Below are 14,536 nucleotides of genomic sequence, written 5' to 3'. Positions count from 1 at the left end.
TTTGTGTTTAAAGAAATGATTTCAATAAGAAACCTAGTTTCATTTGTCACAATGCCAGAAATTTTATTGTGTGAAATGAAGTGAAAGCATAATGTGAAGCAAGTGACAATTATTGTAGGTATATTTTCTTGGTTTGTGGTGTGTGTGTTCATGTTTTTTTTAGCCACACGGGGGTTTTTATATTTAAAAAAAAATTTTTTTTAATGTTTATTCATTTTTGAGAGAGAGAGAAACAGCGTGAGCGGGGGGAGGGGCAGAGAGAGATGAAGACACAGAATCTGAAGCAGGCTCCAGGCTCCGAGCTGTCAGCACAGATCTTGAGGCGGGGCTCAAACTCACAAACCATGAGATCAGACCTGAGCCGAAGTCGGACGCGTAACTGACTGAGCCACCCAGGCCCCCTAAATTTTTTTAATGGTTAAATTTATTGACTTTTTAAAAAAAATTTAAAACATTTTTAAAAAACGTTTATTTATTTTTTCTTGAAAGGGAACATTTTATTTGCGTTTTCTAGGAAAATAACAGGATCAAGAAATACCCTTGAAAAGATTAATACATCCCCATGGAGACTAGAACAAAGAACTCTCAATTCAAGCTCTTTTATTTATGTAAGGATTGTCATTAAGAAAAACGAAAGATGTACATATATCATTATCTATTTATCTATCTATATAGCTAGGTACAGAGAGGATACATTTACACACATATTCATACATGGTATGTATTGGTTATATAGATACGTGCGTGTATACGCCCACACACACACACTACTGTGTGTATCAAGTACCATTTTAAGCACTTTGCAAATAACATCCGAGATGTATAGATTAAAATCACTAAGCCATAGTAATTTTATAGTAATTATAATCTGTGAAGTTTGAAATATGCAAATAATGGTAGAAAATTATTTGTAAAAGAGGTTTAATGTCATTTTGGTGCTTTTTTTTTTAACACATCTTTTTTTTTTTTTTAATTTGTATCTGAATTAGTTAGCATGTAGTGCAACAGTGATTTCAGGAGTAGATTCCTTAATGCTCCTTATCCATTTAGCCCATCCCCTCTCCCACCACCCCTCTAGTAACCCTCTGTTTGTTCTCCATATTTAAGAGTCTCATGTTTTGTCCCCCTCCCTATTTTTACATTATTTTTGCTTCCCATATGTTAATCTGTTCTGTGTCTTAAAGTCCTCATATGAGTGAAGTCATATGATATTTGTCTTTCTCTGACTAATTTCGCTTAGCATAATACTCTCCAGTTCCATCCACATAGTTGCAAATGGCAAGATTTCATTCTTTTTGATTGCCGAGTAATCCTCCATTGTCTATATATACCGCATCTTCTTTATCCATCCATCGATATACATTTGGGCTCTTTCCGTACTTTAGCTATTATTGATAGTGCTGCTGTAAACATTGGGGTGCATGTGTCCCTTCGAAACAGCACACCTGTATCCCTTGGATAAATAACCTAGTACTGCAATTGCTGGGTCATATAGGGTAGTTCTATTTTTAATTTCTTGAGGAACCTCCATACTGTTTTCCAGAGTGGCTGCACCAGTTTGCATTCCCACCAGCAGTGCAAAAGAGATCCTCTTTCTCCTCATCCTTGCCAACATCGGTTTTTGCCTGAGTTGTTAATGTTAGCCATTCTGACAGGTGTAAAGTGGTATCTCATTGTGGCTTTGATTTGTATTTCCCTGATGATGAGTGATGTGGAGCATTTTTTCATGCGTCGGTCGGCCATCTGGATGTCTTCTTTGGAAAAGTGTCTATTCATGTCTTTTGCCCATTTCTTCACTGGATTATTTGTTTTTTTGGGTGTTGAGTTTGATAAGTTCTTTATAGATTTTGGTTACTAACCCTTTATCTGATATGTCGTTTGCAAATATCTTTTCCATTCTGTTGGTTGCCTTTTAGTTTTGCTGATTATTTCCTTCGCTGTGCAGATGCTTTTTATTTTGATGAGGTCCCAATAGTTCATTTTTGCTTTTGTTTCCCTTGCCTCTGGAGATGTGTTGAGTAAGAAGTTGTTGCGGCCAAGGTCAAAGAAGCTTTTGCCTGATTTCTCCTTGAGGATTTTGATGGTTTCCTGTCTTATGTTTAGGTCTTTCATCCATTTTGAGTTTATTTTTGGGTATGGTGTAAGAAAGTGGTCCAGGTTCATTCTTCTGTATGTCGCTGTCCAGTTTTCCCAACACCATTTGCTGAAGATGCTGTCTTTATTCCATTGGATATTCTTTCCTGCTTTGTCAAAGATTAGTTGGCCATACATTTGTGGGTCCATTTCTGGGTTCTCTATTCTGTTCCATTGATCTGAGTGTCTGCTCTTGTGCCAGTACCATACTGTCTTGATGATGACAGCGTTGTAATACAGCTTGAAGTCTGGGATTGTGATGCCTTCTGCTGTGGTTTTCTTGTTTCAAGGTTGCTTTGGCTATTCGGGGTCTTTTCTGGTTCCATACAAATTTTAGGATTGTTTGTTCTAGCTCTGTGAAGAATGCTGGTGTTATTTTGATAGGAATTGCATTGAATATGTAGATTGCTTTGAGTAGTATTGACATTTAAACAATATTCTTCCTATCCAGGAGCACGGAATATTTTTCCATTTTTTTGTGTCTTCTTCAATTTCTTTCATAAGCTTTCTGTAGTTTCCAGTGTGTAGATTTTTCACTGCTTTGGTTAGATTTATTCGTAGGTATTTTACGGTTTTTGGTGCAATTGTAAATAGGATCCATTCCTTGATTTCTCTTTCTGTTGCTTCGTTGTTGGTGTATAGGAATGGAACTAATTTCTGTGCATTATTTTTATATGCTGCCACTTTGCTGAAATTTTTTTTAATGTTTATTTATTTTTAAGAGAGAGACCAAGTGTGAGTGGGGGAGGAGCAGAGAGAGAAGGAGACACAGAATCTGAAGCAGGCTCTAGGCTCTGAGCTGTCAGCACAGAGTCCAATGTGAGGCTCGAACTCATGGACGGCGAGATCATGACCTGAGCTGAAGTTGGATGCTCAACTGACTGAGCCACCCAGTTTCCCCCCTCTCCCCCTTTTTTAAAAATTTCTTTTTAACGTGAAGTGCCCAACTCTTGATCTCAGCTCAAGTCTGGATCTCAGGGTTGTGAGTTAAAGCCCCGTGTTGGGCTCCATGCTGGATGTTGTCGTAGACTCTTTTTTTTTTTTAATATGAAACTTATTGTCAAATTGGTTTCCATACAACACTCAGTGCTCATCCCAACAGGTGCCCTCCTCAGTACCCATCACCCACCCTCCCCTCCCTCCCACCCCCCATCAACCCTCAGATTGTTCTCAGTTTTTAAGAGTCTTTTTTTTATGGTTTGGCTCCCTCCCTCTCTAACTTTTTTCTTTCCCCTCCCCCATGGTCTTCTGTTAAGTTTCTCAGGATCCACGTAAGAGTGAAAACATATGGTATCTGTCTTTCTCTGTATGACTTATTTCCCTTAGCATCTAACACTTTCCAGTTTCATCCACGTTGCTACAAAAGGCTATATTTCATTCGTTCTCATTGCCACGTAGTATTCCACGTAGACTCTTAAGTCTAAACTTCTTTCTTGGCCAGCAAGAAATCGGGTGCAGGATTAAAATGGGAGGGATGGCTAATGTTCGTGAAAAGACAAGAGCCCCGATTAAGGGTCCTTGCTCCGTTTTTATTAGGATCAGAAGGCTTACAAACATGGTGATGGACATGCACAAAGAGACAATGAAAATGTGGACATTAACTCATGGACGTGAGGGAAAGGGTTTCTTGAAGATACTCGGGTTTAGGAGTTTGGGTTGATAAAAAAACAAAAGGTTGGCAACAGGTGGATGGGCAGGTGTTAATGGCAGACATGAGGAGCTGTGTCTGTTTATTTTCGCTAGCCTAGGGGATAAGACAGCAAGTAACCTCAGTGTTAACAAGGCACCTTTCTTTTGTTAATTAGCTCGCCTCTGGGCAGCTTCACCTGCAGTGCTCTAGCCCTATTTACCTAATTTGGTCCTTCCTTCCTATGAAAGCAGCTTTCTGCTATAGTACTGAATTGGGGGTGCTTTAGCCTTGAATACCTAATCTTGCTTACCTCATGTACCTTTGTATTGGGGGCCTTCCCCCACCCCCCGTTCTGGGGGCCTTTGCCCCCACCCTACTCTATTCTGGGGGCGATAGCCCCCCTTCTCTATCCTTATTCGCCTAATCTTGTTTACCCAGTCTTGGGTGTGAGCATCCTATGGCTTTGTAATTCTTTATGCTTTGTTAACCCATCAGTGCAGGCTCAGGGAGTTCCTAAGCTTATTCCCCACAGACATGAAGACTACTTGAAATCCTGGTTCCTAGCAAGAGGAGAAAAGATTTTAGGTGCAGTATGAATATACCAATAAAGTGCTTTATTCCTATGTTCACAGATCCTGGTTACCCACAAATGAGCCTGCTCATGTGATATAAGAAAGGAGCTCCTGGAACCAGGAACTTGTCAGTGTGAAAGACCCAGCCGCCGCCTTACAGTGGAGCTTTGGGACAGAAACGGAAGAGGCTCAGCGTGGAGCAGGTCTCAGATGTGCAACTCATCTGGCCTAGGCAACAGAAAATGACCATGTTACAGGTTGGTTGATTGTTTCTTCTTCATTATTTTCCAGGGGATTAGAAGAGGTATGTAAGTCTTCCAGTGAAAAAGAAAAGTGTAAGTAGTTCATAAATCAGAGGAAGATAACCTTGGAGTTGAAGATCCAGGTTGGGACAAAACTGGAGCAGTTAGAATAACGTGGGCATCAGGGATGGCAGCTCCCTGCACAGTGGAAAATCCATGTGTAACTTTTGACTCCCCAGAACTTAACTGCTGGTAGCCTACTGTTGACCAGAAGCCTTACCGATAACAGGTGATTAACACGTACAGTATTTTGTATGTGTTTGATATACTATATTGTATGATAAAGCTAGAGAAGAGAAAATGTTAAGAAAATCATAAGAGAACATACATTTATAGTACTATACTGTATTTATTGAAAAAATCTGCATATAAATGGACCTGCACAGTTCAAACCCCTGATGTCCAAAGATCAACTTTATTTAACTATAGGGCTTTCAGAAGGTCTTGAGATTTGAATTTTAATGAGCCATAGTGTCCTGCATAATTAATGAATTTGAGGTACAAACTTGGTTCTCAAATTTTTAGCAGTTCTAATAAAGAAATTAGAACATTTCTACGAGTTGCACTATCCTAGAAAAACGTAAACTAATTCTTCATAGAGAGTAAATATTTTTCATTCTTTGATGAAGTTTTGAACAAATAATACCGTGTGAGTGATGTCCTCAGAGAAATATAGTAAATACATGGGTCTTATGGTAATTTTTCATAGTTTTCTGGAGTGTGACCCAGGGAGAAAATGCCGGAACAGAACTTAGTAATCATAATTTCTCTCTTTAAATGCGGAGCAGAATTCACATACAGAAAAGTACATAAAATGTAAAAGTACAAAGTAATGAATTATTATCAACTGAACGAATACCCATGAACCCACCATTCAGGTCAAGGAACAACATTCCAGCCCAGGTGAGGCCTTCCATGTGCCTCTGCCAGTCACAACTTCTCCCTCTTAACAGAGGGAACCAGGACCCTGACTCTGTAACCATTTCCTTGCTCTTTATGGCTTTACTCCAAAGTACCCGTCCCTGGGGCGCCTGGGTGGCGCAGTCGGTTAAGCGTCCGACTTCAGCCAGGTCACGATCTCGCGGTCCGTGAGTTCGAGCCCCGCGTCGGGCTCTGGGCTGATGGCTCGGAGCCTGGAGCCTGTTTCCGATTCTGTGTCTCCCTCTCTCTCTGCCCCTCCCCCGTTCATGCTCTGTCTCTCTCTGTCCCAAAAATAAACAAAGTACCCGTCCCTAAACACTGCAGTTTCCTGTTGTCTGCTGCAGTATGTACTAATTCGTGTCTGTTTCTTTCAACATTTTGTTTGTGAGATTCAGTGCAGTTGGAATCTTCTCTCCAGTTAAGGCAGCTTCTCAGTATCACCAAATCCAGTCGGTGGTCACATTTCTAGTTGTCTCGTAAATTTACAAGTCACTTGCAGTTTGTTTGCATCAGAATCCAGGAAAGTTCATACAGTGTAATTGGTTCATCTGTCTCTTAAGTCTTCTTAACCTATTGGCTCTTTTTTTTTCTAGCCCCATTCTTGATTGAAGAGGCCAGGGCATTTATTCTGTGGATCTCCCACTGTCTGGGTTTTGCTCCTTGCATCCCCACAGTGTGCCAACGTGTTCCGTGTTTCCTGTAAATAGGCCGATTTAGAGTTGTGCTGGCTAGTACCCAAGCCACTGGCCACACAACAATGTTTAAATTTAAAACCACTAAATCCAGCCCTTCAGTCACACTAGCCACATTTCAGGTACTTAGTAGCCATGAATTAGTGCAGATAAAAGCATATCTTCATCATTACAGATTTGATTTGGAGGCTTGATCAGACTTAGGTGTGACTTTTTGGGTAAGAGTGTTTCAGAGGTGGTGGTATGTATTCCAGGAGGTGACTCCTGTCTGCTTGCCCGTTTTGTCACGTCAGCAGCTTCATGATTGTTGCCTTAATGGACTTTTATTAGGGGCCACAGAATGATACTCTGCTTCTAAGCACTTTTTTTTTTTTTTTTTTTTGGGGACAGAGAGAGACAGAGCATGAACGGGGGAGGGGCAGAGAGAGAGGGAGACACAGAATCGGAAACAGGCTCCAGGCTCTGAGCCATTGGCCCAGAGCCTGACGCGGGGCTCGAACTCACGGACCGCGAGATCGTGACCTGGCTGAAGTCGGACACTTAACCGACTGTGCCACCCAGGCGCCCCTCTAAGCACTTCTTTGTTTCTTAAATGAAGTTATTGCTCTATCCCATGATAAAATATGTCAAGGATCAGCTTGTACACTTTCTGTGCCAGATCTGTAATTAGTCATTTCCACAGTACGTGGCATTTGAAATTTCATGGTATATAAAATTTTAAAAATTTTCTTGCCAAAACGTGGAAATATAGTAGGTTTTTACATACTGACTTTGCATTCAGGAACTTCTTAAGCCTGTTTGTTTATTTTTAAAGTTTATTTATTTATTTTGAGAGAGAGAAAAAGAGACAGTACCAGTGGGAGAGAAACGGGAAGAAAGGGAGGTAGAGAATCCCAAACAGCCTCTGTACCTGTCAGTACAGAGCCTGATGTGGGGCTTGAACTCACTAACTGTGAGATCATGACCTGAGCGGAGATCAGGAGTTGGACTCTTAATCCCTTGAGCCACTTAGGCTCCCTTAAACCTTTTTATTAATTCTAATAATTTTCTTTAGATTTTATTAGATATTCCATGTTAACAAAAATATCAGCAATATTTTTTTTCTTAGTAAAAATAAATTGTAAATTTCTAGTTTGCCAGGACTTTTTTTTTAATTTAATTTTTTAAAATATTTATTTATTTTTGAGAGAGAGAGAGAGAGACAGAGCACTAGTGGGGGAGGAGCAGAGAGAGAGGGAGATGCAGAATCTGAAACAGGCTCCAGTCTCTGAACTGTCAGCACAGAGCCCGATGTGGATCTCAAACTCACAAACCATGAGATCATGACCTGAGCCGAAGCCGGATGCTCAACCGACTGAGCCACCCAGGTGCCCCAGGACTTTTTTTTTTTTTTTTTTTTTTTTTTTAAGTAAGCTATATACCGAATGTGGGGCCTGAAGTCAACGACCCTCTTAGATCAGGAGTCGGACAGTCCTCCTACTAAGCCAGCCAGGCGCCCCTGCTAAGACTTTTTGTAACAAATGTTGATTACTTTTCAGTTTTTGGTATGTTTTACTCTTTTCTCATCTGCTTGTTCTTTTTCATATTTTTGTATTCCTTCCTTATGAAATCCAGTCCTTCTATATGAAAATTTAAACGAGCGTTTTAGCAATTTTGTTCAGTTTTTTTCTGTTGTTTGTAGTTCTTGTGGACATTCTTTTAATTTGCAAATATTCTTTATCTGCATCTATTGAAGTGGTTACATATCTTTTCTTAATCTGTTAAAGTAGTGAATATATATATTCCTTTTAATGTTAAATGCAACTTGAATTTTGAATTTCTCGGATAAACTCCAACTTAGTCCTTTTTTTTCTTTCCCCCAGTGCAAAAAGGTGATTTTCTTAAAGCACAGGGATAGGACCCACGGGCAGGAAATGCTGCCTGCCCCGGGACTGAGGAGAGACTGATTATATACCCAGGAGTAACTCTGACTTAGCCTTAAATTTTTTTTTTTTTTTAAGTTTATTTATTTATTTTGAGAGAGAGGGTGAGCAGGAGAGGGGCAGAGAGAATCCTCAGCGGGCTCCACCCTCACAAGTGTGAGATCACGATCTGAGCCGAAATGAAGAGCTGGACACTCAACCGACTGAGCCACCCAGGGGCCCCTCCAGCTCAGTCTTGCTATATTTTCTTCTTTACATATTGCTCAGTATGGTTGTCATTTAGGATTTTCACATCAATGTTCATGTGTAAACTGGCCTTTGCTTTTCCTTTCTTGCAGTATCCTTACTGAGTTTTGTTATCAAGGTGATGCTTGTATCAAAGTATAGGGTTGTGTTCTTGCTTCTGTGTTTGGTAATTGTTTAGTAAAACAGGAATTATTTCTTCATTAAATGTCTACAGAATTAACTGGTAAAGCTGTTTTTTTGTGAGAAGACTTTAACTCATAAAACCAATATTTTCCACATGACTAATGCTTGATGTTATAAAATCTTTAATGGGAAAATTATCCACTGAAAGATCAAGATAAAACGTTAGATTTTAATGTAACAATATGAGAAGCTCATTAATTGATAAACGTGGAGGTTGTACACTGCAGCTCATCTTTTTTTTAAAAATTTTTCTACATTTATTCATTTATGAGAGACGAGAGCATGAGTGGGGGAGGGGCAGAGATAGAGGAAGACACGGAATCCGAAGCAGGCTCCAGGCTCCGAGCTGTCAGCACAGAGTTCGGTGCGGGGCTCGGACTCATGAACCGTGAGATCATGACCCGAGCCTGAGTCAGATGCTTAAGCCACTGAGCCACTCAGGCGCCCCTGTTGTAGCTCATTTTTAAGAGACTATAAGTTGATTAGTTTTGGTGTGGTGTCAAAGAATATCCACAGTTAACTAAATATCATTGTTTGTAGGATTTCTTAAAATCCTACATAGCGGTCATACTATGCACGACAGTGTTACATCTTCTTTTCAGTATTTGTACTTTTTCCTTGCATTTTATTGTACTGGCCAGGACCTCCTGGACAATGTGGGTTCGAAGTGTCATTGCCTCCCTGCTCTCGGCGGGCACTGCTTTCTGTCTGGTGCATTCCAGCATTCGTTTCTGGCACCATCTGGAGTTAGTACAGACTGCGGGTTAAGGACACCCAACAAGACTGCTCTCATTTCAGTTGCCAGCTATAAGTCTCCCGAGCCACCTGTACTTGTGACCAACTGGCTACAAATTGGGGGGGCTCCCATGACCCCTTCATGTTTGCTGGAACAAGTCACAGAACTTAGGGAAGTGTTATACTTACAATTACAGTTTTCTTATCAACAACACAAACTGGAACCAGCCAAATGAAGAGACACATAGGATGGGGTCTGGGAGGGTTGTGGATGCAGAGCTTCTGTGCCCTCTCCCTGTGGAATCAGGGCACATCACGTTTCTGGCACGTTTTTGTGTTCACCACCTAGGAAGCTAACCTCACGTTCCAATGTCCAGAATTTTTATGGAGTTTTTATCACGTAGGTATGGTCATGTAGGTTGATTGAATCAGTGGCTGTATGATTGAGCTCAGCCTTCTCCCCTTCCTGGAGGTTGTGCTGATACCACCTGACTCAAAGCTTCAACTGTTTAATCAGATGGTTGATCTTTCCAGCCAGTGTCCATCCAGAAGACTAGGAGCCCACTGTGAGTCACCTTTTTTGTGAGAAGCATAAACTCAGGAGGGGGCCCCATGAATAATAAAAGCATTTCTGTCACTGGGGAAGAGCAAGGCTCTGTCCCAGGAATCTGACACAGAGGCCAGACAAATTATACAGCCGTTTGCCATTAGCTGCCTGTGCTGTCTAAATTTAAATTAGTTAAAAATAGGGGCTCTTGGGTGCCTTAGTCAAGCGTCTGACTCCTGATTTTGGCTCAGGTCATAATCTCAGAGTGGTGAGATCGAGCCCTGCGTAGTTGGGTTCTGGGCTGGGCATGGGGACTGCTTAACATTCTCTCTCCCTCTGCTCCTACCCCCCTTGCACACACACTCTTGAGTGCTCTGTCTCTGAAAAAATAAAAAGCTGAGGGGTGCCTTGGTGGCTCAGTCGGTTAAGTGTTTGACTTCGGCTCAGGTCATGATCTCATCGTTCTTGAGTTCGAGCCCCATGTCGGGCTGTCTGCTGTCGGTACAGAGCCCTCTTCACTTTAGATCCTCTGTCTTAAAAGTAAACACACATTAAAAATAAATAAAAATAAATATAAGTTGGTTAAAAATAAGTAAAACTAAGAAGTCCTTTCCTAGTCACCTTTGAAGTATTCAGTAGATGTTTGTGGCTAACAGCTACCTTGTTGGATGGTGCAGATAGAGGACATTTAAGTCATCACAAAACATTCTTTTAGCTAATGCTATTCCAGTCCTCAGGGAGCAAATACTCCTTATTTTGCCGTTAAGTGTGATGTTAGCTGTAGATATTGGTAGGTTATGATTATTAGGTTTGTTCGATTCTTAGTTTGACAGTATTTCACAATGAACAGATTTTTATTATATGCCTTTTCCACGTCTGTTGAAATAATGGTTTTTTTCCCCGTATTCTGTTAATTTTTATGGATTTCTGAATGCTAACCCTGTCTTGCACTGCTGAAGGAAACCTTATTTGGTCAACTCACATTATGCTTTGTTTATATATGGCTTTTTGTTAGGAATTTTGTTTCTATTAATTTCCCTGTGATGTTCACTCCTTTTGTGTTCTTCTTTGGTTTGGTCTGCTGGCCTTATACAGTCAGTTGAGAAGTCTACACTCTTGCTCTGGTCTCTGGAGGAATTTCTGTGAAGTCACTGTATTTATTCCTTAAATGGTTGCAAGAATTCACCTCTGAAGCCTCATAGATTTGGAGGTTTCTTTGAAGGAAGGTTTTGGGGAATGGGGTCAGTCTTTTTAACATTCAACTAATACAGATTTTTATTTCATATTGTGTAATTTTTGAGTGCACTGTTTGAATATCTGTTTCATCTAAGTTGTCAAATACATTAACATAAATTTACTAATTTTGTTATCTTTTTTAACAGCTTTTTTGAACTATGACCTCAGTAGGATCTACCCAATTTAAGTATATACTGGGGTGATTTTTTGGTAATTTTATGTTGTGTTACTGTCCTTACCCTCCAGTTTTAGAGGGTTTGTTTCATCCCAGGAGAATTTTGTCATTTTGCAGTCAATTCCTATTTCTATCCATAGCTAAGGAAACCACCAATTTGCTTCCTCTCTATATAGGGTTTCTTTTTGGACATTTCATATCAGTGGATTTATATAATGTGTATTCTTTTGTGTCTAGCTTCTTTGCATTAGCATAGGTTTTTGAAGTCCGTCAACATTTTAGCATATGTCAGAAATTCATTCTTTTTATTGTGGACTAGTGTTCCATTAAATGGATATACCTCTCTTTGTCTCTTTACTACTTGCTGGGCATGTGGATTATTTACCCCTCGCAGTGGTTATAAGTGCTGCTCACAGGAGCAGCCATGTACAAGTTTTACATGAACACGTTTTCATTTCTCTGGAGTATATACCTAAGAGTGTAATTGCTGGGTTGTATGGTCAAATTATATTTACTTTTTAAGAAACTGCGACAGTCCATCGTGTCAGACCACTTTGTATTTCTAGCAGTGTTGAGTTCCAGTTTCTCCACATCCTTTCCAATACTTATCATCTATCTTTTTATCATTATGGCGAGTGTGAAGTGGTGTTTCATTATGGTTTTAATTTCCTTCATAACTAATGATGTTGGTCATTGTTTCATGTGCTCATGTGCTTATTAGCCGTTCCTGTATCTTCTTTGATAAAATATATTAAAATATTCTACCTACTTTTAATTTTAATTTTTATTTTTTAATATTTTTTTTTAATGTTTTTAATGCTCATTTATTTTTGAGAGAGAGAGAGACAGAGCACGAGAAGGGGAGGGGCAGAGAGAGAGGGAGACACAGAATCCAAAGCAGGCTCTAGTCTCCAAGCTGTCAGCAAAGAGCCCGACGTGGGGCTATAACCCAGGAACCGTGAGATCATGATCTGAGCCGAAGTTGGATGCCCAACCAACTGAGCCACCCAGGTGCCCCTATTTTTTAATATCTTTTTAAAGTAAGCTCTACGTCCATGCAGGACTTGAACCGCTAACCCCGAGATCAAGAGTCACCTGAGCCAGCCAGGTGCCCCTACCTACTTTTTAACTTTTCTTAAAATTTTAATTTAGTTTTTTTATTGAGTTCTAAGAGGTTTTTCTTATAAGTTCTGAGTCAAGTTTTTTTTTTCAACGTAAGTAGGATTTGCAAATAATTTTTGCCTGATTGTGGCTTGCCTTTTCATTTTTCAGTTGTGTAGTTTGAAGTGCAACAGTTTTATATCTTGTTACTTGGATAGGAATGTGGAAACCTTACATTGTCTAGGTGTTGTGACGCTCTGTCTGCTGTGTTTATGTTACACCTTTGCATATTGAAAATCCATCAGAAGATACTACAATACTACTATTTTTGCATCCAGCGGTCAAACATACTTCAAGGAACGAAGAGGAGGGGCACTTGGGTGGTTTAGTTGGTTAAGTGTCTGACTCTTGACTTTGGCTCAGGTCGTGATCTCATGGTTCATGGGTCAAGTGTGGAGCCTGCTTGAAATTCTCTCTCTGCCCCTACCCCACTCTTGTGCGTGAGCTCTCTCTCAAAATAAATAAATCAACATTTAAAAAAAAAAAAAGGAGCATCTGAGTAGCTCAGTCAGTTAAGCGTCCCGACACAAGCTCAGGTCATGATCTCACAGTTCGTGGGTTCGAGCCCCACGTCGGGCTCTGTGCTGACAGCTCAGAGGCTGGAGCCTGCTTCGGATTCTGTGTCTCCCTCTCTGTCTTCCCCTCCCCCACTCATGCTCTGTCTCTGTCTCTCTCTCTTAAAAATAAGTGAACAGTAAAGAAAGGAAGGGAGGGAGGAAGGAAGACAAAGAACGGCAAAGAACGTAAGAGGAGAAGATTGTGTTGTATTTGCATGGATATTTGCCATCCCTGTTCTTAATTCTTGAGCCTGGAGTTGCCTGCTGGTACTGCTTCCTTCAGAAGGCCTCTCATCTGTCAGCCCTTTGCCAGCAGCTCTGCTGCCCTGGATTCTCTTAGTTTTTCTTCATAACAGAAAATGCCCTCAAGTCACAATTATTCCTGGTGAATAAGCTGGTTACAAAATCCTCGGTTAACAGGTTTTTCTTTGCAGCACTTTTAAAGTGTTTTCCTTTTCTGGCCTCTGCTTTTTAATAGGAAATTTACAGTCATTTCAATTGCTGTTCTCTGTAAGTGAGGTGACTGTTTCCTTGTCTGTATTCTGTAGCAGTTTGATTATGATGTGTTTGGTGGTGGCTTTCTTTTTTTCACGTCAGACACGTAATGTGCCGACGTCGTAACAAGGTTTAAGGGTGGCACATGTCACACAGTGGCGTGAACGCTCACTTATCACGCTTATGAAGTACAAAAGGCTCGGTGGTGGCTTTCTTTATGTTATCATCCAGTTGGGGGATCACTGAGTTTCCTGTTGACTTATGCCTTTTGCCCCATTTGAGGAGCATTTGGCCATCATTTCTGTTTTCCACCATGTTCTTGCTTTTTTCCTTCTGGAACTCCTCTGACATGCATTTGGTGACAGTGTCCTGAGCCCTGAGTGTCTGAGCTCTTTTTTAAGTTTTTGTTTTTTTTTTTTTTCCTCAGTTGCTCAAAATGGGTACTTTTATTGACTGTCTTCAGGTTCACCAGCTCTTCTCAGAGTGTATGATGTGCTGCTTAGAGTCAGGTTTCTTATTTTCTGATGCTATTATGGATTATTTAGAGTGCATGTTTTCTGATCATCTCAGGTAACTTTGGGATGGAAATCTATCTCTTTAAAAATTTTTTTTCTTAATGTTTACTTTTGAGAGAGAGAGAGAGATCATGAGCAGAGGAGGGGCAGAGAGAGAGGGAGACACAATCTGAAGCGGGCTCCAGGCTCTGAGCTGTCAGCACAGAGCCTGACACGGGACTTGAGCCACAAACTGCAGGATCATGACCTGAGCCGAAGTTGGATGCTCAACAAACTGAGCCACCTGGGCACTCCGAGATGGAAATCCATCTTGACCTAAATCCAGAAACCTTTCTAAAACCTAGATTTGGTTAAATCTCTCTCATCTCATGGAATCATGGCTAGCTGTTGACAATGAGAAAGTGTCTATCTCTGTTAACCAGTCTGCCCCCCCACCCCCCATGTGGCCTTTTAATCTAATTACTACTTTGTACCTTGTGTTCTTATCTAACTGAACTGTTTGTATCTCCTCAAC

General features: G+C 40.6%; 2 protein-coding genes and 1 non-coding gene across 4 annotated transcripts in view; 2 read left to right on the top strand and 1 right to left on the bottom strand.

Moving 5' to 3' along the window:
- Positions 1-14,536, top strand: part of LOC132665221 (uncharacterized) — a 60,910-nt gene that overhangs the window by 33,891 nt on the left and 12,483 nt on the right. The window contains exon 4 of one of the 2 annotated variants that reach the window (XM_060611984.3): positions 4,396-4,592. The exons of the other annotated variant lie outside the window; for it this stretch is intronic. Coding sequence (XP_060467967.1) covers positions 4,578-4,592 — 15 coding nt within the window. The 5' untranslated portion in view covers positions 4,396-4,577. The remainder of the gene's footprint in view (positions 1-4,395; positions 4,593-14,536) is intronic. 2 annotated transcript variants of the gene reach the window in all.
- Positions 7,200-14,536, top strand: part of ZNF140 (zinc finger protein 140) — a 54,192-nt gene continuing 46,855 nt past the window's right edge. The window contains exon 1 of the mRNA XM_078436009.2: positions 7,200-7,232. The gene's annotated coding sequence lies outside the window, so the exon portion shown is untranslated. The remainder of the gene's footprint in view (positions 7,233-14,536) is intronic.
- On the bottom strand, positions 13,604-13,707 carry LOC132666159 (small nucleolar RNA U13). Its single transcript, XR_009604534.1, has one exon. It is a non-coding gene; the product is annotated as a small nucleolar RNA U13 (small nucleolar RNA).

This window comes from Panthera onca, chromosome D3, assembly GCF_046562875.1.
Source record: "Panthera onca isolate mPanOnc1 chromosome D3, mPanOnc1 haplotype 2, whole genome shotgun sequence".
In the NCBI taxonomy this organism is placed as follows: Eukaryota; Metazoa; Chordata; class Mammalia; order Carnivora; family Felidae; genus Panthera; species Panthera onca.
Note: the sequence above shows the minus strand (reverse complement) of the source record. Positions and strands in the feature narration are given on the sequence as shown.